Raw genomic sequence first — 26,065 nt, 5'->3', positions numbered from 1 at the left:
GCGTAGAAAACTGAGAGTTCGATTCGCGGCATTGGTTATGTCAAAGACATGTGACCAAGTTAGGGTAGTTGAAAAGGTAATGCTGAGGTATATGCATGATTCAACGGATGATATTTCGGAACCGTATATGGTGTATTTCTCTGGTTTTTGATGCTGTCTGTAATGGAAAGAAACTGGTGAGGTTTTTTTAGTATTTAATGTCATCAGCCATTCGTTACACCATAATTCAATCTGTTTAAGGTCATTTTGAAGCAAATCCATATCTGAACTGTTAGTTACTCGTCGATAAATTGCAGAATCGTCTGCGAACAATCGAATATTAGAAGATGTCTCAGTAGGAAGGGCATTAATGTAAATTAGAAAGAGTAGTGGCCCGAGAACTGTGCCTTGTGGTACGCCCGATAGTACAGATGATTATATTGATGAGTACGTGTTAGCAAATACAAACTGCTGCCAGTTAGTTTCGTACAAATAGATTAATGTTGAGATGGAAAAGTTTTAGAAGTAGCCGTTGGTGTGGAACCTTGAACGGCTTTTCAGAGTCTAAGAAGAGAGCATCTGCAGGTACGTCCAAATCGTGGTTAGAACTTAAATCATGAAGAAATAAAGCTAGTTGAATGTCACATGAAAGACCTTTACAAAAGCCATGTTGAGCAGGATGAAATAGGTTATTGGATACTAGAAAGTTTACGACCTGTGAGTAAATAACATGTTCCATTAATGTTTAACAGACACTGGTGAGTGAAATGGGACGGCAGCTACTGCACAACGATGGAGAACCTTTTTTGGGGACTGGAAAAATCCTGCCTACTCTCCAGTCTTCTAGTACCACTCCTGATGACAATGATTGCTATAAAATAGCACATAAGATCACACTTACAGTTGTTTTGGTGTTTTTGAGCGTTTTTGCATTTATTTCGTTTACACCAGACAAGGACTTAAGTTTTAATGAATCAATTAGTTTCTCAATGTCATAAGGACAAAAGTAATATGAGGCATGACTGCATGATCGAAATAAGGGAAAGAAGGGAATATGTTATCAGGTTAAATGGTGAAAATGGAAGAAAGAGCACGGTTAAATTGTTCGGCAGTCTCGTGATCGGGAATGCAGCGGTTTTGTTCATCAAACAGAGCTAATGGCTGGGAGTTATTAGGGTTAATAACCTTCTAGTGTGTTGGGGGGTATGTTTTAACATAGTCAGCAGCATTTGCGAAGAAAAAAATCGTTTTTCTTTACATTATCTCCATTTTATTGAGAACTTGGAGCCAAAATGAAATCCTTCAGCAGTGGTCAGTGGGTGGTTGTGATGTGAACGTGCCTGTGTGCCAATTTGTAATTCTTCTAACCTCATGTTCACAGGAGTACTGTAAAAGCAGAGCATATTAAGGAATCAAAAATTCAGTGGAGGAAACTCAGAAAAGCAGTGGCGCAGATACCCTCACCTTGGTTTATCTTGTGGAATCGATTTGTTAATGAAGCCTTAGTGTGTCAGCAACAAACACTACGGAGAGGAAACAGAGAAACCTTACTTATTTTACCCACATAGATGAGGCAACAGTAACTAGAAAAGAAAACAAATACACAGAACAACATGCAAATCACTCCTGCATAGGCTGTTCATTCCTTTTTGAATATGCAGTACAACTTTTTTTATTGTGGGACGCTCCAGACATATCTCTGCCATCGCCGTCGCCTTGAGGTTCCGTATGAAGTCCAAGGGTGATGAAATCGTAGCCATGCACCATATGCTGTATGTGTGATTGAAAGCGTGCAAGGGTGAGCCGGCAATTGCGACTCAATCTCACTCACGCACGGGAGGAAAGCGAGATGGAAGTCTTTTGTTACGGGCAAGGCTCTGGGGGGAGTTTGAGGGGGGAGGCGCATTCTATTCCGGGTGACCCGAGCACACCTGTCCAGATCGCTGTATCTTGAAAGCCAACTGCGATAGGGACAGAGTGTACTGCACGCTGTGTTTTCGTGGATTAGTTTGCATTCATGCGAGATGCAGCACAAAGGTCAATTCATTCGCTGCTGCCACACTTTTTCACTGCAGCGTTCTGACAGCGAGTTCCCGCGGTCATCGAGTGAGATGTGGTCATGTATGCTCGTGTGCACATGGCACAGTGCTTGTTCGTTTATTTAGTATGTCTATAGTGCCTAGAATATACTAGCTAATGTGCCGTCCGCGGCCTCCCGGGTGGCACCGGATGCAATGAATGTCGGCGGCTGCCGCTAGGAGCGCTGCAGTGCAGGTGGGTGCCACGGCAACCATCCGGTCTTCGTAGCCCGCTGTGTTTCCACAGCGTCGGCAAGCGGGCTTCTTCGCTTTTTGTTTTTACTTAGCCATAGCAGCAGCACAGTTCAAATGTGGACAGCTGATTACTGATTAGGGCTTGTTTTGATTACAACAGGCTTCTTTAGCCGTTGTCGCTTGTGTGAAAAGCTTGTGCTAGCTCAGCTCGGCTTCGAGCGGGCAACCTCGTGTTTCTATGCTGGCTAACAGAAAATGTAATTTTTAAGGCAAAAGCCTTAGATCTCCATCTTTCAAAGTCGTGTTGTGAGGTACAGAACATGTCACGCGATCCAAGGAAGGCCAGAAGCGAACCAAAGCATGCCCAGCCGTGTATAAGAAATGATTAATGAATAGCAAATTTAATTATTTATTAGTGATTGGGTTAAGGTAAATTAGGTTGAATTAGGTGGTATAATGTGCATTAAGGAGGATTAAGGTGGACTACAGTGGATGAAGGAGGATTACGGGGGAATAAGGTGAATTACAATAGGCTTTACAAGACGTTCGCCTTCGTGTCTCTTAGGCGATAGCTAAGGCCACTTGTTTTTTATTCTAGCGATGATGGCAGCGTAATTTTTTAAGGGTAAGTTTTAGGTTACATTGTTTATTCTAATAAAGGAAAAGAATTATAAAGGTACGTTACTGTTCTATTAATGGTATATTAATGCATAACCATTCAAGACCGCTGTAACCGATCATCTTTTGAAATGACTGGAATTTCGCTGTTCATTCATTTTATTTTATTTGCTGCTGTTTCTGCCTATAGAGGTCTGAATGTTTTTGATTGTGTGTAAACCATGTACCCATCCCCTCATAATGCCCATTGGGCCTCGAGGGTATGATAATGAATAAATAAGTTAGCCTGTAAAATGGACTGTGGTGTTCCGTGTACTATACATTTTTTATACCTGGTATAAGTACGTACAGATTTCTTTTTATTTCTGATATACGTGAACAAAAATAGGAAACAGATCCTTTATTTAAGCGTAGCAAAGATTTTATTCAAGCATAACAGCAGTCACGCAGGCACAAGACAGCACTAGATGATGTAATGCACACATACATGAAGAATATAGATCTAGTACCAGTGACGCAGTTTAAGGACCGTCTGCCGTTGCCTTTGCACTTCCCTCTCTTTGTTGGTGCTGTTTACAAAAAACCGAAACCTCAAGAAAACATAGAACTTTACAACTGCTGTCAAAGCTGATTTTTCATGCTCTGGGCACCCTAGTTGTGGAAAGGCCAGTGTCTGGAGCTGACCTGAAAAATCAGCTAGACTCGCTACATGTAACTTCTTTTTGCTAAAGAACACAGTACAAGCATCTTCCATGGCCTTCACAGTGGTTGACAAGGTCTGACTAAGATAGACAAGGCCTCCAACTAAGATAGACAAGGCCTCCATTGTCAAAATGGGTAGTGCAATATGAAGCAGCGTCGGCACTAGCTTCAGCTTTACTTACGCAAAGGAATTAAGCCTGCACACTGTGGTCAATAATTTTTGGCAGTGATCTTTCGTGCAACATAACCTGTAGTATAGTAGTTCAAAGCACTACTGCTCCTTCTTTCTTGTTTTTCTTTTTCCTGACACTCACAAGGTGCATGCTTAGGATACTCAGGAAATATCATTGGTATGGCGTAGGGTTTCAGGCGTGTTTTATCGCGGGAAATCTCAGGGACAACGCCGTTCACGGTGATAGAGAACGCACGCTGGACTAAACTGTTTTCTAAATCTTTTGCACAAACCACAGCAATTGGTGCCAGCCGTCTGTCCGTTCTCCTGGTCATTCTTGCCCATTCTGCTACCGCTTCGTATCAGACGGTGGAGTGAACAAGGATACACGCTCTTTGTTCGAGCTGTAACCACTTCTACACAACGGCACAATGCAAGGTCCTCTCCTTGCACTCTAGCTTCGGCATTTTTTCACTGCCGCCGCATAGTTCTCGTAATGACAAGCACACGAACACAGCAGCGACGCACTCACTCTTTGACAACACCAAGAACAAACATGCAACGCTGTCATAAGACAGAAAATGCAAACATAGAAACTGACACAACCGCTGCGAAACTGATGTGCGAAGCAGACTACACGCGCAGTCTGCACCCACCCGTATGGCAGCGACCTCTGTCGGCCACCGTGGGCATTCATTGCAGGTGGCGCCACGCTCCTCCATTGAAAAGAGTGGGTGCACAGCACACTAGCTGGTATATTCTAGGCACCATAGTATGTCTATGCTTACAAGTTTATACGGCCGATAAAACTACTATCCTTACTTTGTATATCTATCCACTAATTTGCTATTGCAATCGATGCTTCACCTTTCGGCTGAAACTGTGACCTTTTTCATTTTGTATTGCTGGTTTTGCTCTGTTTATCAGGTCTGCTATGATGACCGAGCTCATAGAATTAATGCAGTGGTGATGCTTTGCTAGTGGAGCAGCTCACAGACTAATCATTTGATGGTTTAATGATCGTTTTTTGATTTCTCGTCATACATGTATGCACTGCTTTGTGTGCCATAAATGTGTGCCATAGCCAACCCACAAGCAAGTCGTCGTTTATGTTTCATCCGGAGACAAAGCATAAGGAGGTGCTTTTGGACTTGTTCGAATTTTTCTCCCTGCTTCTGTTGCAGCTCCCACTGGAGGTTATGGGCCCAGGGACAATAGTCACAATGTGAACTCGAACAGCAGCAGCACAGAGTCCCTGAGCTCACGTTCAAATGCTTCCATCAGCCACCAATCACCAGTTCCCGGTGAGTGCTGTGCGCAAAGCAATGTTTATTCAAGGCGCACTTCCTGCAATCAGAATCAGTTGGTTTACGACAAAAATGGGGACAATTACATAAGTATATACAGAAGGAGGTTCCGTAGTTGGAAACTGAAATGGGACCTCCTGTGCATCATGACAAGAATTAATAATACAAACAATGGCAACATGTAAAAATTACGATAAAAAGTTTATAGGAGACAAGGCATAAATGAACAGAAAAGCAGCAGATGACTGCGTTAAACTATAACGAGGCTTCGGATTAGTCAACAAAAGGTGAAACTACAAAGGGAGCTTAAAGGAAAAAAAATATGAAAGACAAATATAGAAACAAAGTTAAAGTTAAAAATTACAACACATACTACACTCAAATAGGAAAGTAAGAGGGAGCTGGGAGTAGGAGGAAGTTAAAAGAAAGTGCTTAAGAGGAAGCTTACTCGAGTGCTCCTATCTAAATACATGTAAAAGGAGAATTCGTCTTTCTCATCAACCAATGCACCAAATTTGACAAAGTTTGTTGCATTTAAAAGAAAGACTTTAATCTAGTGACTGTTGGTTTCGCATTTTTTATTTAGGTTGTCAATTTTTTGTTGAAGATTGGCATATATAGAAAATTTTTAGAAAACGAAACTATCAAGTTTACCACGCTGTAACTCAACAATGAAAAGTGATATCGCAATTCACAGTATCGCAATTCTGTGAATTGCATCTAATAGTACATCTAAAGCATACAAAATTGATATGTTACACATAAATCTTTAAAAATTTAGTAATATCGAAATACAGCTTTTATAGAACCCTTGTACACAACCTAATGAATTCAGGTAACATATAAATCGACATATCAAATTTGTCCGCTTTGAATGATCTGATGGATGCCGTTTACAGAACCGCGATATTTGTTCTTGATGCAGAGCTATTAATTCGTAAACTTTGTGCTTTCTTCTTTTTTCAAAACTTTGAATTTTTTTTTGAAAATCTCTTTAACAAAATTTAGGCCCTAAATTGAAATTCCGCTTCCAGCAGTCACTAGAATTTATCTTTCTCTCTCAAATGCAACAAATTTTATTAAAATCAGTCTAGGAGTTATCTCGGAGAAAAATTTTTTCGTTTTACATGTATTTGAATAGGCCGTGTCGGAGTTGGGGCCGATCTAAAGCTTCCTCTTAAGTTCTGTATGAAATCTGTTCACTTTGAACAATTTTAAGGGAAATGGTAATGTGTTCCAGAGAAATAAAGCTGAAAAGTGTAATGACTGCTTACCATAGTTGGTGCAAACAAAGGGTAAAATGAAGTTCTTATTGCCTGCAAATCTAGTATTGTTTGTATTTGTAAGGGATGTCTTTGGTATGATGGTTACTGGAATATCATTGTTTAATGCCCTGAAAATAAATATGACCAGGTTATATTTAACAAGATTAGTCACATTCAAAATATTATGTGCATGTAATAGCTGATTTGCACTAATGCTACGAGGTGAAAATGTTATTAGGTGAATAGCTCGATTCTGAATGACTTGCAACGAAGTTAAGTGACTGTTATAAGTGTTTCCCCATGATTCAATGTTATAGTTAATATGAGAATGAACAAAGACATAATAAAGCGCTAATTCCGTTGCGCTACAAGACTGCTTACTCAAGGATACAGTCTTTTGCTTTGACTTTCATTTTAAGTATGGAAAGCGTCTTGTTTCATTGTGCACAGTTTCAGAGGGGGAATGCACTATCCAATGCAAGCAGCTGTGAATTTAGTGAGAATTGAATGAATATGTAATTAGTAAAGTTCAATGTTTACAATGAATTCAATAAAAATTAGATTTTGCTTGCCAGTGCTAGTGGGAATTTAACTCATGATACTGTAGGAAGGTGCTTGGAGACGCACAGTTTTAAGTGCCAAGTGCTATCACCCAAGTTGCACATTGGGCAGTTCATGCTGTGTGTATATAACGTTTGCAACACACTGAGAAAATGGCCTCATGTACGCGTGTATTCTGAAAGCAACAGCAAATAGTACTTCCACACAGGTATTGCTGGCAACGTCCAAAACTTGTAAAATGAGTATAACTTGAAGTGATGCGAAGACGAGTACAGTAATTGAAAACAAATGCAACAGGACGATTTGATTCCCGTCTTTGTCCTCTTCGAGCTGCTTCAAGTTGTTGCTACTTGTAAAATGAGAGTGCCTGGTATTTGAGGGAGTATTGATGCAAAGAAGATTCCCTTTTCTATAGCCTGCATACACAATAATGTTGAAGGTTTCACGAACAGGATATCTCTAGAATACTAGTCTTATCAGCAAGGTCTCTTATAACTCTACGTGGTAATAAATTAAGTAGGGAGCACTTCCTATTATGTGTCCAGGTGTTCAGACACCTGGGGAGGTATTCTGTAAGAGTCCATCTAGTGGACGTGTCCATTTCATCTTCTGTTGAAGTTCTGATTATGGCTGGGTTGGGCTGGTGCGTCCCCAGCAGCGAGGCACCACAACCAATCAGCACTTAAGCAGCAGAGAAAATGGACATGTTCACTAGGTGGACTCTTACAGAATACCTCCCTTGACAAAATGCATGTACTGAAGCAATCACATAGTAGCCAGCATTCCATAAAAATGTGTGTGCTTATGTTGTTCAAAGTGGCATATCATGCTCAAGTTTACTTCTGCATGTGGGACAGAACATTCTTTTTTTTATTATGGCACTTGTTGTGATATGATAATTGGTGAAACCGTAGAAATGAGACATTTAAGATCAAAATTCAGTCAATGTCAGTTCTTTTTTTTTTTTTTTAACTCCTGGGGACTGCGAAACGTAAAAAAAAAAATCGGGCAGTCTGAAAAAAACGAGTGCATGCCTTTAACTGCCTTAAAGGGCTCAAATCGCCACAGCCGTGCCCAAAATAGCTTTAAAGACCTTCCAGTAGAATTGTTAGACACCACGGTGCTCATACTGTGACAGGATACGGTGGGTGTGCACATTTATAATTAAGGAACACATTTCATGTCCCGTGACGGTGGCTCCTTTGGTATGCTTCATCGCAATACATTGCATATGCTTGACCGCGTATCACCGCTGCTTTGCGGCGAAGCTAATTTTCGGAACCTCATTATGCAATGCTTTAAACCTTTGCCGTGCTTTCCGCGCTTCAACTTCACCAGTGTGGATGACGAAGGCAAATCTGGCACCATTGCCAAATGTGGCTAATCCTTTAAATTAGAAACATAGCACCGAACAACAGGAAGCTTGATAATGAACGTCAAGAAACAGTTAGGTCTAACAACAGCACAAAACGACTACTCCAGCTGCCAGTGGATCGGCTTGCGAGATTGGTGGTTTGAGGCTGTGAGATAATCAAAATTCCTGCGGTTTAGACGTCAATTAGTGCAGTCACGGCAAAAAATAAAAAAAAATGTGTGCCATAGATGGCTTCAGTGTCTAAAATTTCAGACTTCCTTATACATTATCTCTTTGAGGTACTTGGTGGTGACACGAAGGCATCAGAATGATCAGGCATGTCTGAAAAATTGGTCATTGACAGTACACATCTCACTTTCCTTAGCCTGATACTCTCACCCTAAGCCATCTTTCATGTTGTCTTTTTGGCTTGGCATTTCATGTTTCTTCTCCTGGTTTGTCCAACATAAGGACCTAGTCACACTACAGCCTAGACTTTCGGAGTTGGCAGATAGAGGGCATGCTGATGATTTCAGGTTGCACATTCAAGCATTAAAAATTTCTTTTTTAAGTTCCCATTTACAGCTGTGTACACAGAATTTTTTTTTACTGCAAAGGCTATGAACAGCTGAAACACTTCGGGGCCTAAATATGCAGCCTGTAGTTCAGCAGCGCGTTCTGTGCTTGGCTTCACGGCCCACACTGTTCACCTATGAACTCCAGGCTGCATGCTCAGGTTGTCATAATTTGAGCTTTTCTTGCTGTTCAGATTCCAAAAAACCTTTGCGTGAAGGGGGGGGGGGGGGGGGGGTTCTTGTTGCTCATATAGTGTGCTAAAGATAGCTTGCAGTGTAAGCTGTTCCATGCAATTTTCTAAACCTGCTGATAGACTGCTTGGCAAAGTTTGCAGGCAGCATACACTGGCACTCATTTCTTTTTAGTCCTCGTGTATGTAATGTAGTTTTACGCTTTAACTGTACAAAGATTTGCTGTGCTGTGTACATGTGAACACAGTGACTATTTTCACAGCCAGCTTTTGATGCAACATTGCTTATCTAACATTTTTGTTGCAGCTACAAGAGAATTTCACTCATCATCACGTGTCCTAGATGCATCAAAGTGAGTAAACCTATTGCCACCTCCAGAGCCATAAGCTGGTGAGATGCTTCAATTTTATTTCATTGGCTCTTTCTTTTTGTCCAGGTCTAGTCAGTCGTCCACTCCAACCCATCACTACACAGGTGGAAGGTAAGCTTGCATTGTTTTGTATGGCAAATTAAACTCGCTTATTGAAACAAAGAATATAACACTGCACGTCTTGTCTTTCTTTGCAGAAAAGTGAGAACCCTGTACGCGTGCGTCGGGGAAAATAACTCCGAACTTTCATTCGAACCCAACCAGATCATTGATAATGGTAAGCTGCATAGCTTTATACTATCTTGCTTCACAGTGCAATAGATGTTTTCTCACTTTTCCTTTTTCATTTCCTTTTTTCGATGCCTCAAACCTTTTCTTTAGTAAGATTCAAAGCTATAGGGAGTTTAAGAAATAGCGCACCCAAGTGTCTTCATGTACCCAAAACCCAAAGCCCTGTTTGCATTCTTGTGTGTACCTTTTTACATTCTTTTTTACACAATGTGGTTTGCGTCCCATAATATCCAGTGCTCAAAGCATAAAAGGCTCCCCATGTATTTGTGCTGCAAGATCTTGTGCAACGGGAATCTCGGATAAAAAAAAAGGCTTTCAGCTTTCTTATTTTGGCAGCAATACACTTATTACATTATGTAGTAATTGGTTTATTGTTTGATTGATCATTTAAACTGATTGATAACACAGTCAATTTAATTGATGGAATTTTGTCACCCAGGTCTGTTATACCTCTGCTATAAGAGCCATAAAATAGGAGCTGCAAATTAAGTTTAACCATCTGGATCATTGAAATGACAACCTATGTCATGGTGCACTTTATTTCACGCTTAGCATGGATTGTTGTGAATAATAGCATGACTTCACACTGCCTGCATCAACAATAAAAAATTGTGCATGTGTAACTCCAAGCAAAAAATGCCAGTGATTATATGGATCCAATATTAGCAGATGCATTATTACTGTACTAGATAGAGTTAGTACTGGGGAGGCATATATTGCAGCTGAACCTCATTATTATGAAGTGCTATCTGGCATTAAAATACCTTAGTTATATCCCTTATTTGGTATAAGCACATATTCATTGTATGCTGGTATTGCCAAGAAACATTCTAGATATAGCTGGTTACATTCATGTCCAGTATAATGAAGTTCTAGTGTGATTACTTCACACCATTTTCTTTTTTTTTTTCTGGCTTTGGCTTCTGCTGTAAAATTGCTGCTGTCAATTTTGGCACATATCAAGCCTGGCACCCCCATAGCTACGAGAAAATAGCTTTTTCAACAGTCTGGAACAGCTTTTTGCATCAATCTTTCTTGTTAGCCTTTGTACAAGTCCGTGAAACTCTAGTACAGGCAAGCGCTGTCACATACCACAAGGTACAGTCTCTCACTGGTAAACAGGCTGCTTGGAATTGTAATGCCAAGACAATGTGTGCTTGTTTGATGCCTTAGGCATCCAATAACTTCAATATGATTCGTTTTTGCTTGTGCCTTTATGTTGCTCTTGCTTGAAGCCTTGCATAGTATTTCTTTCATCTTGCTGAGGCCATAGAAAATTGCCGTGGATTAAATTTTGTCTACAACAAGTTAAAGAAAATGAAAGGGTGTGAAAATTCAACCCTGTGGGAAGACTCCATGTCTCATTGGCAGGCATGTTGCATTGACCCACAAGACATCAGAAATCTAGTAAAGCAATGAAGGGGGCTAGTTGGTGAACGTTCATGGTTATATTGCGCTCAGTTTTACAAACACGATATTAAGGAAGGACAGGACGTGGACGGATGTAGCGCAAACTACCAACTGTTTAATACTCTTAAAGAACGCGCTTATATACAAGGAGATATGGAGCGGGGGGGGGGGGGGGGGGGGGGGGAATTACATATAAGATATGACAAGGTGACGACGTGTGATCATAGTTCGGGTCAGGCATACATTGTTCACATGCACCCGTTCGCCCTGGCAAACTCGACCTCAGCTTTGATAAGCGCGATGGACGGAGTGCTTACGCACATCTCTTTTTCTTTAGCTATCGCAAGTGCCTCCCATATTTCTCGCTCCGTTTTTGTTTTTGATGTTCCAATGACTGTGGTGCTTTCTATTAGCGGGGAGCATTTGCATTGTTTGCAATGTGCGGCCAAGCACAAATACACGTGTCAGCTTCTGACAGCACCTAGCAACTTGGCCGCATATTGCAAACAATGCAAATGCTCCCCGCTAATAGAAAGCACCACAGTCATTGGAACATCAAAAACAAAAACGGAGCGAGAAATATGGGAGGCACTTGCGATAGCTAAAGAAAAAGAGATGTGCGTAAGCACTCCGTCCATCGCGCTTATCAAAGCTGAGGTCGAGTTTGCCAGGGCGAACGGGTGCATGTGAACAATGTATGCCTGACCCGAACTATGATCACACGTCGTCACCTTGTCATATCTTATATGTAATTCCCCCCCCCCCGCTCCATATCTCCTTGTATATAAGCGCGTTCTTTAAGAGTATTAAACAGTTGGTAGTTTGCGCTACATCCGTCCACGTCCTGTCCTTCCTTAATATCGTGTTTGTAAAACTGAGCGCAATATAACCATGAACATCAGAAATCACTGATCAGTATTGCGTTTCACAACATTGCTACCCACATAGCCTCTGCAGCTTTGCATGCCAAGCATGAAAAAGAGTTATTGCTGCTCTTAGTATCAGGTGTTGTGGTCGATCGTTTCCTTTCTGTTTGTTCCTTTATCATCCTTTTGTCTCCTTACCGTTCACTTCTCGGGACAGCATAGACATTTTTGTAAATGCAAGTTTAGAGCTTGCTTCAAACTGTGCAATTTTGTGTTTCCAGTCCGGCCATCAAGGGAGAGAGGCTGGCTTGAAGGCTACCTGAATGGCCGCTGTGGTCTTGTGCCTGAAAACTATGTTGAATTCCTGCCGTGAACAGGCCAAGCTCTTCGAGAGAAGCGAACCTCTCGATTGTGGTATGAAAGCACCTCTACAAAAGGACAGTGCATACCACATGCTACAGTGATTCAGTGTGCCCTCCAACTCACCTGTGAGATATTTTTATTGACCGTAAGAAAAAATGAAAAATGTGTGACTTTCGTGTGACTAGAAGCGCAGTGACAGTGCTTCCCCTTCTATATGCCAAGGCATCAAGTTGCTCAGAAGCTCAAAACAATAACTGGACTCCATGCTCTCTTGAGGACTTTGCCTGCGCGTTGACTACAGCAGTGGCAAACAGAAGTGTGGCTTTAGGTCCGTTATTATTTTCTCTTGTTCTGAATAGAAGCACATGTTTGCTCCGTATTTTAGCCCAAATGGCAGTGATGTTGGTTTGGAAGGGATGTGTCTTTTCTCTCTCTCTGTGGTGTGTTGTCCATGTCCTCTGTACGTGTACAAATGCTTGTTGTGCCAGTAGTAATTGTTGCTTGGCTTCCTCTCAAAGTGTTTTTCTTTTTCTTCCCACCTCAATTTCTCTGCTGCCAGCCATTCGCAGAGAAAGGACGATGCACACACCGAATGTCCAGTGCAATAGGGCGCATTTCTTGCTTTTAAGTCGTTGAAGAGTATGTTTTTATCATTAATTGAAGGAATACTAAAGAGAAATAATAAATTAAGCTGCATTGGTAATGATTGTACACCTTATTGCAGATAGCCAGAAATAATGAAAAAACAGAATACAAGTGGTCTTTGAAATTTCTAGTGACCTTGGGATGTCAAATATTTTGATACATCTTTCACATTCAGAAGTAAGCGAAGAATCAATCTAGCAAATTCTTCAGGCACTTCATGCACAAACGGAGCCACAACATATTAAAACACGTTAAAATTCATGATTCATGCTGATGTCAATGGCACCGCTGTTAGGGTATGAAATTCAAGAGGAGAAACTTGTCTGCTAATAACGCTTTCCTGCCAAAGAAATACAATTGGAGTTTTGAAATCATGATCTACCATTCTCAATTGGCTTACTGTTTCTCTCTAGTGTACCTCCATTGAATGCCCTGTGGAATAGATGATACTCTGTGAAGTTCGTCTCGATGTCGAGCATGCCAAATGATATGTTTCAATGCGCCATTAACTCTCCTCATTCTGTATTTGTACAGTGGCTGTTCTTCTGTACATAATGCAGCACAGATTTCACCATTCTTTAACTGTGGTGCACATCTTGCAAAGTGGGGTTGCCAAAATCACACTCGTGGAGCCTGGTGTATATAGTGAGAGCATATCTTGTTAAAAATCTGAAGTTATAGCTGTTTATTTTTTACTTGCTTCTCTAAAGCATCTAGTTAAAGCCCTCATCATTTATTTTTACTCAACTCTTTTTTTTTTTGCATAAAAATTAGTAATGCATACATGCCTCGCATATGTTCATGCTATGAACGTCATACATGAATTTCTTGCAACGAATTTATTTCTTGGAAACCGATGACTTGCATGGCCTTGCTGTTGATGTTGCATTTTAGCTCTATGTTGGTTTTGCTTTGAAATGACGCGAGTTTTGTGTTGGCAAGAATTTTCGTTCTTTTGCATGAAGCACAGAATGGCTGGGACTTTGTTGCCAGTTTATTGGACGAAATGTATGCTTTTTAGACCAAACATCGAACCACTCACTGTCATGACCAAGTTGATGTCACGGTTGTGCAAAATTGTCAAATAAATTATTGCCGTGAGTGTTTTTCTACAAGGAGCATTCCTATGAATTGTGCGACAAAAGGCGAAGTATCTGTCAAAAGTTAGTGTTATTAGAGCCATTTATGTGTTTCCTAGCAAAGGGCATATCAAAGTAGCTCTTCATGCAGGATCTTATCACTATAAACCTGGACATCTGATGCAAGACACAGCTTCTATGTGGAACTCTTACAAGGTAAAGGATCCCACCAACAGATCACTTTCAATACTGCAAGCAGCTGGTTCACTTCATTTTTCAGCAGATTACAATGTGAAGCGCTAGCAAAAAAATGTGCTGTTTGATTTATCGGTGTTCCAACTGTCATTGCATCAAGTATATCTCAATCAAGAAACAATACTACATCGAATGCATTTTTGTCTTGTGCTTAGACTCATAATTTGCAGTAACATGTAATCTCCTATCCATGTAAGTTGATGCTGAATTTTCTTGGTGTTTTGCAGTTTATTTCAGTATGTGAGTTAGTGGTTACAACTTACCTGTTTGTGCAGGAACAATTTCTTAGTTCAGTATTAGACACTTCCCTTTTCCATGGGCTCCTGGGAATTATAGGAGTGGGTATACTATACAGAAAATATGCAAGCAAATAACAATGCACTTAATATACAAGCAAAGAAACAAAAGGCAAAAATAAAATAGTCACGAATGCCATGGCACAGATGTAAAATGCTTATCACTTTGCTGAGAGAACAGGCAATATACGTTGCTCAATTTCATCTCAGATATGTTTCTCAATCGCATCTGATCAAGTGCGTTCCAGTCCCTAAAACTTCTTCACAAAATAAATGTGAACTAGTGAGCAAAGCAGAAGATGCAAGGAAACTAATATGCATTCTAGACAGCACTCATAAAATTGCAGTAGACCTGAAATAGTACTCAGATGGGCAGCTACAATGTTTAAAAATAAACGGGCTGATATGTATCAGTGTTACAAAAAAAATATATAACAGCGCCCAAGTGCAAGAATGCAACTTAGAAATGCAGCAATAAGTGAGTCATTTAGTGCCCTAAGGATATTTTTCTTGGGGAGAGGGTTGAAATTTCGACAACAATTTACATAATCACACAGGTGGTACCACATACAGGTTTAGTTTGTAAAGTAATGAGACTGGGTCTAATAAAAAGAATTTATTGATCCAATTGGTACATATTATTAAAATTCTTCAAAATAGCCTCCTTGGGAGTCGATACACCGTGGCCAACACGAGTCTCGTGCCACAAAGGCTGCCTGGAAGTCGGCTGCCATAGCCTCTTTCAGAGACTCTGCGACAGCCCGTTGGATGAAGGGAACATCGTCGAAATGCTGACCTTTCAGGCTTCTTTTGAACTTTGAAAACGGGGAAAACGCCTGCTGGGCTCACGTCGGAGCTGTACGGTGGTTGCAGCAAGGTTTCAAACCCTATCCAGGCCAGGTAGGCATTCACAACAAAGGTGGTGTGGGCTAAAGCGTTGTCATTGTGGAGATCCCACCGATCGGCAATCTCCGGTCATTTCCGTTTGATGGTTCCATGAAAGCGCTCTACGACTTGTTTGTAGAGCACGGTGTTAACAGTTTGTCATGGAGGCACAATTCCTTTGCGGACTACCCCACGCTTATCAGGAAGGAGAATGAACATTGTCTTTACCTTGGCTTTTGACATTCTCACTTTCTTGGGGCGCAGGGCGTTCACGGTGTGCCACTCTGTACTTCCGTGCTTGGTTTCGGGGTCGTACTGGAACACCCATGATTCGTCACCTGTTATTACTCTATCTAAAGAGTCTCGTTCACTTCCTAACTGCATCTCACGGGAAACGCAAACTCATCATTTTTTTTCATCACTCAACACCTTTGCCACCAATTCGAACAAACCTTCCGCATGTTCAAATTCTTAGAAATAATTTTGTGAACCATTTTGTACATGTTGGAGGTCTTCAGCGATTAATCTGATACTCATACGATGGTTGGGGTCAACGAGATTTTTTTTTTTTTACTTAGTCCACATTTTCATACAAACTACTCGTTGAAGGGCGTCCAGATTGCTCCATATCTTCAACGGTTTCTCGTCCATTCTTGAACTCGTTAAACCACCGGAAAACCTGGGCCATTGACAGGGCGTCGTCTTTGTAAGCCAAGGAAAGCGGATCGGAAGGGGTTTTGCCCAGGTGATAGCCAAATTTAATCGTGTACCGCTGCTCCAGCAAACGCTCCATGTTTTACGTTTTCTGCTGTGACAAAAAAGGCGAAGCATCATTGCGATAGCAAATTAGTGGATAGCTATACGAAGTAAGGACAGTAGTTTTATCGGCCGTATAAACTTGTAAACATAGTCACAGTAACTAAATAGCAAGCATGGTGTCATGCACACAGAAGCAAGCATGAACACATCCGACTTTACTCGCCATGGTTGCTTAGTGGCTATGGTGTTGGGCTGCTAAGCACGAGGTCGCGGGATCAAATCCCGACCATGGCAGCGGCATTTCGATGGGGACAAAATGCGAAAACACCAGTGTACTTAAATTTAGGTGCACGTTAAAGAACCCTAGGTGGTCCAAATTTCTCGAGTCCCCCACTACACTGTGCCTCATTATCAGATTGCGGTTTTGGCACGTAAAACCCCATAATTTGAACAACCTCATAGTGCTTTCTGATGTTGCCTGCGAGTGCTTTTAAAGTTTCTTTCTGTTAACCTCTGGTGATGTTGAAACAAACTCAGGACCTGGTACTAGGCAGTCTACATTGTTAGAACTTGATAAGCTGCCTGATAATCCTACTGAGCAGATGACCATCATCTTTCACTTACTCAAAGATTTACAAATGCATGCAATGCAGTCGGCAAAGGGCCAAACTGAACTTGTTATGGACATTAAAGCCATCAAGGCTAGCCAAAAAATATTAAAACAAAGATAGTTCCCATTGAAAAAAGGTTGGACACCCTCGAAGACAAAGCTATATCACTGGTAAAGGTTTAAAGCAAGGCGACAGACTCTGTGCGCAGCCTAACCACTTGGAACAACTCGCTAAATCTTCGGCTCCATTAATTAAAGGATAAATTGTAGTGCCAAAACCTACTTTTTCGAGGCTTGCCTGATTCGCGTGAAACATGGGCAAAGTCTGGGGCATGTATAATTGACGCCCTTATACTGGCGTGCTCGAAAGCCCATTAGATAATGTAGTCCAATGTGCTCATCGCTTAGGGCGCTTTGAACCTAACAAAATCCGTCCTATCATAGTTAAATTTTCAGATGACGAAATAAAAGAAATGGTGCTTTTCTGGCATAGTAAGCTTAAAGACAAAGGCGCACCGTTGGTGAGAATTTCTCGCCTGCCATGCATATTATTAGGAGTAAATTAATTCAATTCGCTAAAAAGTAACCTGGTGTGCCGCCTTTTCAGCTCCGTTACAAGAAGCTTTGCTTAACAAAATACAATGTGTGTACGATGCTGCTGATGCCACCGTAGTAGAGCATGCGCAGAATGAGGCATCAGGTAATCGTCATGCGAGTAGCATGCTACAAGCAAATTAATAGGAAATTGAGAGCGGTGGTAGGCACGATTTTAGTCTGCTTCATGCCTTCTTTTGTAATATATGGAGCATTAATAACAAACATGACCTTCACAATTCAGCTATTGATACCTGTAATGTTGAAATAATAATACTCACTGCAACATGGCTACACCCACTAATAAACGACAATGAACTATTTTTGGAAAACTTCTCTCTTTTTCGTTGTGAGCACGCCACGCGGAAAGGCAGCGGTGTTCTCATTGGAATATCTAACACATTTCCGTCTCAGCGGATTCAAGTTTGTAGTGAACTTGAGACAGTTTGGGCTCTTGTTGAAGTTAAAAACAAAAGATAATTATCGGAGCTTGGTATCGCCCACCCGCATTTTCCTCGAGCTTTGTAGACGAATTGCGTGATGTCACTAACATGGTTTTGTCACGATGCCCCACACTATCTTTGATCCTGCTCGGTGATTTTAATATCCTTAATCTCACATTGGACTGTGATCCATGTGGACCCAGCATGAATCCTTCGTTGATGCTTGCAAAAGAGTGTCTGGACATGTGTAGCATTTTTTTTTCCTTTTCACAGCATGTCAAAAAACCCACCAGGATGACAATTTCTTCTGCTAATACCCTTGATTTAAAGGGCCCCTGAAACGGTTCGGACAAATTTTGTGGATGCGTAGGGTACAGGTAAAGTTAATAATCTGCACCACAATTTGTGTGAAACGTCTTATATTAAGAGAGCTACGGATGATTACAAGTTACCCTCCTCCATAGACATGCATTTTCTCCTCAACTTGTTCGCCGAGTGATTGGGGCTAAGCTCCGCCTTCACTGGCTCTGCATCGTGATGGCACATCGTGTCGTCAACTTCCGGTTCTCTAGGAGCAAGCACGCGAAGCCTCTCCAAACTCTCTGCCAGCTGCTTGGCAGTCGACGCCAAGCGAAAACTACCGAAGCAGTGTGTGTTGCGAGCATTCTGTCACAGCGCCGAACGTGTCTAGTATTCCGGTAACCACAGGCTAGCTGGGCATTTTGACGGAACGGTGGAGGCATAGACTCAAGCTGATGAAGGAACTTTAGCGTAGACGTACGTGAGCTGCCTGATCGGTCTCCACGGCCCAGCCACCCGTTGGCACAGAGCTTAACCAGCCAAACAAAGCGCTAATATTGCTCTAACCAAGTGTAAAACATTTTAAACATTTACAAAAACAATGTGTTCACGATTACACTCCTGCAAAGAATTTACACCAGCAGCAAATACATTTTGTTATTGCTGCTGTGTGTGGTTGAGTTCTGTACCACCAGGTGGCTGCAATGTGCAGACCATTCACATTTGCGCTTCTGCTCATCCCGTGAAACGACGCACAAGGGGACACGGCCAGGCCCTGTCCCCTTGCGCTTGCGTTTACCCTAATACCGTACTCGCGAAACGCTATTGCGTTCGCAAACTTCCGATGTAAAGTGACGGCCGCAAACGTGCAAATCCTGGCGCCGATCAGATAGCGGCAGTCTGCTCGTCTGCTGCCTCGCAGACGGACACAATGTCGCAGCTTGACATATTGCCAGTCGCTACGTTTGCAATCCACAGCCCACTAAAGTCGAATCATAGTGCTCGCAAAATGGCCGAGACCAACTCTGACCGCAGAGCTCTCGTCAAAATGGAGCATGTTGTAACACAAGCAGACGACGCTTGTTGTGTGCCGGAAGTGCTTAAGTGTAGTGGAGAGATTGTTCTTGTGCATTCTCTTTCTGTTGCTTTCTTTTTATAGAAACAAATTAACTAACATTCCAACTGTTACGAACATCATTTGTTCACCATAAAGGTGGAAAAATTATAAATGACACGCCCTGGGCAGCCAATCGGATAGCTCGCCCACATGACATCAATTGGGTGATTTTAGATCATGTGTGTAGGGGCGGCTGAAAATTCCGCTGAGCAGTGTGCTGGGATTGGCAGCGATGTGCATCTTTAAAACCTTTTAATAAATTACACGCTTTATGCAAAGCACTTAGATGTGTCAATTAATTATCAGAAGGACCTACTCTAACGACTTGGTACGTTTGTAAAAAATCGTCAGAATTGTTTCAAGCTCCCTTTAATACTCACCACTTATCCCAATCTTGCTTCCTCTATAGCTTTACTGCCAGGTTTGAGCGATCATTCCATCTTAATGTTCGAAATAGTTATCGTGGCCTAAGTACAAAAACAAAAGCAAAACTATTTGTAATTTCAAACATGCAAACTTTGACGCAATCAACAGAGAATTGTGTGCGTTTGATACTTTTCTGACCAACTTTGACAGCTGTAGCATTCAAAGCAACTGGGATTTATTTATGAACAAAGTTAAAGCCTTACTTGAGAAATATATATGCAACCGTTCGCTTGATGACTTCAAACAAATCGCCACTATGGCACAACAGCCACATAAAGCGTCCATCAAACAAAAAGAAGCGTGTCTACAGATCAGTGAGACGTCCTTGTGACTATTACTGGCATGCGCATAAACTCTCTTCTGATGAATATGTATCTGCACTCCGGTGCACAACAGCACTTTTTGGAAAGCACTCTCCTGTTGATGATCGCTACCGACACTAAAGAATTCTGGCGCGTCATAAACCCAAGAGGATGATGCTATAAGCCTTGTGGATAATGCGGGAGACCGTATATCTTCTGAACAGTGCGCATCTGTCCTTAACGATGTTTTTGTTTCTAACTTTTCATCAGTGACAAGTGTTTTGCCACCACTTATACACTACCAATATTTCACTTCATTGTTTCTGATTACAGTAGACCCGTGTGGCGTAGAACATCTAATTAATAAATTGAAACTTTCTTCTTCCCCAAGTTGCGATGCGATCAGTTTTGCATCAGTTTTTGAATCGGTTTTCAAAAAGCACGAGCGAGTATAGTTCCATTATGTTAACCAAAATTTTTGAACAGTCACTTCACATGGATTCCATCCCTGTGGAATGGAAGATGGTAAAGGTGATTCCACTTCATAAAACAGGTAGTAGGCACTCTACAAAACTATCATCCCATTTCGCTCGCTAGTGTCCCATGCAAACTTCTTGAGCATACCTTATTGTCTAATCTTGCTAAATTTCTCGAATCTAATTCTCTCTTCACACACTTGCAACATGGCTTTCGCAAAACTTATTCATGTGAAACACAGCTAATATCGTTTACACATAAGCTGCATGCCATTCTTGATCGTTCTTTTCTTGCGGATTGTATGTCTCTAGATTTGTCAAAAGCGTTTGATAAAGTATGTCATAATCTACTAATGTATAAATTGCATACGCTTAACCTTGATCCCCAATTACTTATTTGGCTTGAGTGTTTCCTTTCGGGCCATTCTCAGTTCGTTTCTGCTAACAGTGTTGACTCTCCCTCTAATCTGGTTTTCTCGGGCGTGCCTCAACGCTTTGTCCTTTGAGCGCTGCTATATCTAATTTATGTTAATGACTTACCTTGTATAACATCTCATATTCATCTATTGGCTTACGACTGCGTAATATTTCGAGAAGTAACTAATAACTATGATACAGCCACTCTTCAATCTAATCTTGATGCTATCAGTGCATGGAGCAAAATATCGCACATAGAACTAAACACAAGCAAATGTAAGTCAATGCAAGAATCCAGATGTAGATGCAAGATCCAGATGTAGCACTTCACCAGCCTGATACATCGATAACATCCCACTCGATTGTGTTTCATCCTGTAAATACCTCGGTGTTCACGTCTCGTCTGACCTTACATGGAAGACACACATTGCAAACGTAATAAACAATGCTAATAGATTGTTAGGTTACCTCCAACGCAATTTTTTCACATGCACCACAGTCTCTCAAATTGATGCTCTATAAAACACTCATCCAGCCTAAACTCTAATATGCCGCCTCAGTTTGGGTTCCTAGTCGAAATAATTTAATTTATTCAGTGGAAATGGTGCAGAACAATTCCACACGATACATATTTTCCAACTATAACAGGTCAGCCAGCAGCACCACAATTAAGTCTAACCTTCAGTTAGCAGCGTTAGCATTGCGGCATTAACACTTGCGGCTCTCTTTCTCTTTCATAAGATATATCATCATCCCGTACTACGAAACGAGCTTCTTTCGGCACGACATTACATATCATCTCGGCTTGATCACCAACACAAAGTTGGTATTCCATCTTGTAGATCCTCCTCCTCCTTACACTCATTTTTCCCGCAGACAGCTGATGAGTGGAATCACCTTCATGTGACTGTTACCTCCATAAGTGATACTAACCGTTTTAAAGAAACCCTACGCAACATTTTGTTTTCAGTATACTTGTTTTCCCTGTGTTTATAACTACACTCTAAAAAAAGTTTACATCCTTTGAGTCGTATCTTTCCACACAACAATAAACACCATCTGTCTTGTCCACATTTCCTTTCTTTAACGCTGCGAGCCCGGTACTTCCCAGTAACGAATGGCATGTGCATTATCAGCATGACAAAGCATTGCCGACAGGAAAGTAGTGGGCGCGGCGTTTTCAAGAAAGGAAATGCAAGCAAGGCAGATGACGATTATTGTTGTGTGGCAGATATACACCCCAAAAGGTGTATCTTATGGTGTATCTTAGTAATTACCTTATGGCCCATAAGGTAATTACTTAACACTTAATTAGTGAATTTTGTTCTATATTCAATCATACATTTCAATTTCTTGTGCAATTAATGTCTGCCTCTTCGAGTAGACCAGCTCACTAACTAGAATTGTGCTACCTGCCACAAGGAACCTTTACAAATTTTTGAAAGTGTTCGCTGAAACACCCTGTATGTGTGAGTACTTCAGTTTTGCAACAGTTCTGGCTTGGGACCGGCCTTCTCTCTCTCGGTGGTCTGCAGCCTAAACACAGAGGACCACCACTGCTAACTTAAAGTAATATCACCAAACGCACGAGTTAATATAAGAGCGTGTGTTAGCGCTATACCGCTGATGCAATTCTGCTTCTTATGCCGATGAACTGCCATTCCCGCTACAGTTTTTGCAATTTATATTCCCCAAGGGAGCTGCTTGTAAACGAACAAAGCTAAAGTTTGAAGAACTTTTCAGTGCTTTCTATTTTAATGTTACTTGAGAGAGATGCGACATGATATATTTAAAGGCAGAGCAGCGCCAGTCAAAGTAGATGAGCGCTGGCAGCAAGGCCGTGTTTAGTCCTCTGCGGCATAAGCATAATAAGAAAGAATGCAGTTGAGTACAATATTCACATGCAAAAAGGGGCTATGTTGTAAAACAAACAAATCACTCGGTGTGAAAAGTCTGCTTAGACAGCATCGAGGTGTAAAAACTTACCACATGTAATGCGAACTTTTCAGCGAAAATGGAACAGATATACCATACGCAGCAACTATTAGCAATTCTCGCTCTGAACTACCTATTTTCTTAACACATTCCCAAGAAACCACAATATCTAAGATGACTTCGGGTTAAAATAATAAAGCTGTTAAAGAAGCACTTGCCTGTTAACGTTCAGATAAGACACAGTGTGATTTAGGCCCTTTACAAACGAAGCAAGGTGAAAACCTCGCACTTAGAAAAATCAACATTTCTATATGAAGCAACAAGCAATAGTTAAACATGTGCGATGCCACGCATAAAAACTTGGAGGGCGCTTAAGCTTCGCCTTCAAGAGTGGAACGCGATAGCGTTATCGCACCCCGTTCGCTCGGCGTGCTCTTGAGTCTCACAAAGAAGAAACGTGCGCCTAAGCAAGCAGAACGAACCAAAGAATTCGGTGTCTCGGAGGGAGAAACAATCTATGCAAGCCAAACGTCGTGATCGGCATGGACAGTCGGGCCGCGACGCGCCATGAAGGCGGACGCGATCATGGGGCTGACGCCTCGATGGGATCATCCTCTATTTTGCTTGGGAGCACCACACAGACGCATGACTCCTTGCCAACAGCACGGCACACATCGCAGGAGACGCTTTCGCACCAGACGCACTACGGCGCAGCGATCACGTCAGAGGCGTCCCCCATCGGACACTGCAACTAGGAATCGCGCTGTGAGCGGAAAGAGGAGCTGCGTCGCCTAAACATGAGGGTTCGAGTGACGCATGCTGGAAGTTGGAAGGGGAGAGAGCGAGAAAACTTATTAAACGCAAGGGTATTGGGGCATCCTCGCACCGGTCCCCGCACGGCCTCAATGCGCTCAAACGAGACGAAGGGGAGAAGCGGGCGAGTGGCACGCCACCTGTCGGGGCAGCGTGTACATTGCGAGGAGGGGGTCTTCTGTGTTTACCGCAAGCTGGCTCTGCGTGCACGCCAAGCGCAGAAGAGATGTAGCGGAAACGTACTTCGCTACGCGTTTAACTGCGACTTCTGTAATTTACATGCTTATAATTACCGATATACAGCGCAGTATAAGTTTCTACGGCACGTTTCTAAGGCAACACTGCATTCACTAGTGGCGCTTTTGTCCCGCTTTGAAGCATTGAACTCATGGCTGAGTGGTAGCGTCTCACACTCTGGAGACCCTGGTTCGATTCCCACCCAGCCCATCTTGCAAGTTGTTTTTATTTATGAATTGCCTTCCGCCATTTTTCGCTCACGGCCAACGCCGCCGACACCGGCTTTTCTGCGACACGAGCTCCTTAACGCTGTCGCGTTAAAATAGGTGCAAAAACATAAAGTGCGTGACTGCTGATGTGAGGATTTACTGGGCCGCATAAAACCAACAATTTCAGTTCTTGCAAACTTAAGTAGCTTTAACATACAACACGATGCATTCGTGCAGCCTAGCTTGCGCAACGCAGTAAAGAAGCATCAAGTGGCATTCAGAACTTTAGTGAAACGCCTTTAAACCGCCATGCTGCGCTGCGCACGAACCGAACAAAACATGAGCAGGCCGTGATTAACTTCGTCGCCTACCCGATTAAGTATGATCGAGAGCAAAAAAACATCGACACGGCAAAAGAAAGCATGATAACAAGAAATTTCCCGCCGAACGACGGCGATCCATTGCTACCGTTGATCCCGCTGATTAGGCTTTGCGGGGAATGATTAGAACCGTATCGCCGGCACGTTTATGGCGGAATTTGAGCACCCCACCATGCAACAATTCTTCAACATGCCTTGACGCTTTGGCCACCACACACATGCGAAGTGTGTTGCTTATTTTGCTTGACAAACATGCACTATCAACGACGCAGTAAGCTACGGCGCGCCGGCTGCCTCCTTTCCCGAAACCCTAAATGATGTAAATGTAACGGCATCTCCTCCTCCTATGCTGGCGCTCCTTCTCTCGGCTCCTCCCAGGCGCCGACGGTGGCGGCACCTAGGCCGGGTACAGCTAGCAGACGCCCCCAACGTTCGCCCCTTCGGCGCGCAGTGCACTGCGCGCCTATGCGCGCCTGAAGGGTTTGGTTGTTGCGTTAATGACAGGAGACGTACATAAATGAGTTACTCCAATAACTGCCGGGATCCACGTTGCACTGCTTTATCAAAGCTCCTTCCGCTGCGATCACTTCGACTGCGGTGTCAACGGTGGAAGTGGTGTGCGCAAGTTAGCTAACAGAGTGTTTTTTTCTCGAGCGGCGCCTTTTAATTAGCTTCACTTGAACTTCAACGCCGCCAAGAGAAATTGGAACACCATGCACTTTGCATGTGGATATTTACCTTTTACTTTTTTTAGAGTCAGACGTGTGGTCTAAGCTTTATTAACCGATGGTGGCACTTCCATAATATGTTATATATGTCAAAGGCTCGTTTGCTCATACTCCAAGAAGGCTTGGTAACGCATCTGGCCTTAATTTCTTGATGCCGTAATTCCGAAGGATTTGTCTCAAACTTGTCTTCGGTAAAGTGATCCTGAGATGAATGAATTAAGATATCGTATGGCACAACTTTTTGAAAAATGATACAAGGCGCGGCCTCTCTGTCCCGATCAGTCCCAGACTGATCCCTCAGGATCTAAATAAAGTTCTTCATATACGATACCACACGGAAGAAAATGTACACCGCGGCATTTCACAAATATAGTTTCGAAAATAAGAACTGTTGATGTGTCAGCCCGCCGTGTGTGTGGCCATAACAATTTTATAAGCGTCGAGCGTTGAAAATGGTGTGGGTTAGTGCGTGCCACTTCGTTAGAGGTTTCTTCTACCCGACCTATCCGCGTTAAAATGTTTCAAACAGCTTAGATTTGCACGACATCTTTGAACACAATATAATTTCGGCTGTGTTTAGCAGATATCTGCATTCTGATTTATTATGCGCGCAGATATGGCGTACTCAGGATATCGCTGCCGTTACTGCGCCTAGGCACAGTAACTGCTGACTTTGGTAACAACCCCACAAATACAAATAAGTGCACCAATGCGCGCTACATAAAAGCTAGACCTGCACCGCGAGTAGCATAAACAGCGGGAGCTCAAACGATGACAACCGCGGTTTTAGTCTCGAGTTCGTCAGCGGAGTCCAACTCAAACAAACGAACAAAAAATACGTCTAGCAATGCACGTCACATC

At 42.3% G+C, this 26,065-nt stretch overlaps 1 protein-coding gene and 1 long non-coding RNA gene across 5 annotated transcripts in view; one reads left to right on the top strand and one right to left on the bottom strand.

Annotated features, from left to right (window-relative positions):
• Graf (GTPase regulator associated with FAK) overlaps window positions 1-14,058 on the top strand; it is a 64,060-nt gene extending 50,002 nt beyond the window's left edge. For all 4 annotated transcript variants that reach the window (XM_050182995.3, XM_055073811.2, XM_050182994.3 and 1 more), the window contains 5 exons: window positions 4,929-5,048; window positions 9,305-9,350; window positions 9,435-9,479; window positions 9,566-9,645; window positions 12,217-14,058. In XM_050182995.3, coding sequence (XP_050038952.1) covers window positions 4,929-5,048; window positions 9,305-9,350; window positions 9,435-9,479; window positions 9,566-9,645; window positions 12,217-12,308 — 383 coding nt within the window. In that variant the 3' untranslated portion in view covers window positions 12,309-14,058. The remainder of the gene's footprint in view (window positions 1-4,928; window positions 5,049-9,304; window positions 9,351-9,434; window positions 9,480-9,565; window positions 9,646-12,216) is intronic.
• On the bottom strand, window positions 1,256-16,165 carry LOC140217334 (uncharacterized). Its single transcript, XR_011893849.1, has 4 exons — window positions 14,541-16,165; window positions 6,326-6,444; window positions 1,444-1,502; window positions 1,256-1,365 (listed from the first exon to the last, which is right to left on the bottom strand). It is a non-coding gene; the product is annotated as an uncharacterized lncRNA (long non-coding RNA).
• Window positions 16,166-26,065: the final 9,900 nt, after the last annotated feature.

This window comes from Dermacentor andersoni, chromosome 4, assembly GCF_023375885.2.
Source record: "Dermacentor andersoni chromosome 4, qqDerAnde1_hic_scaffold, whole genome shotgun sequence".
Classification (NCBI taxonomy): Eukaryota; Metazoa; Arthropoda; class Arachnida; order Ixodida; family Ixodidae; genus Dermacentor; species Dermacentor andersoni.
This window is presented reverse-complemented; position numbering and strand designations above follow the sequence as displayed.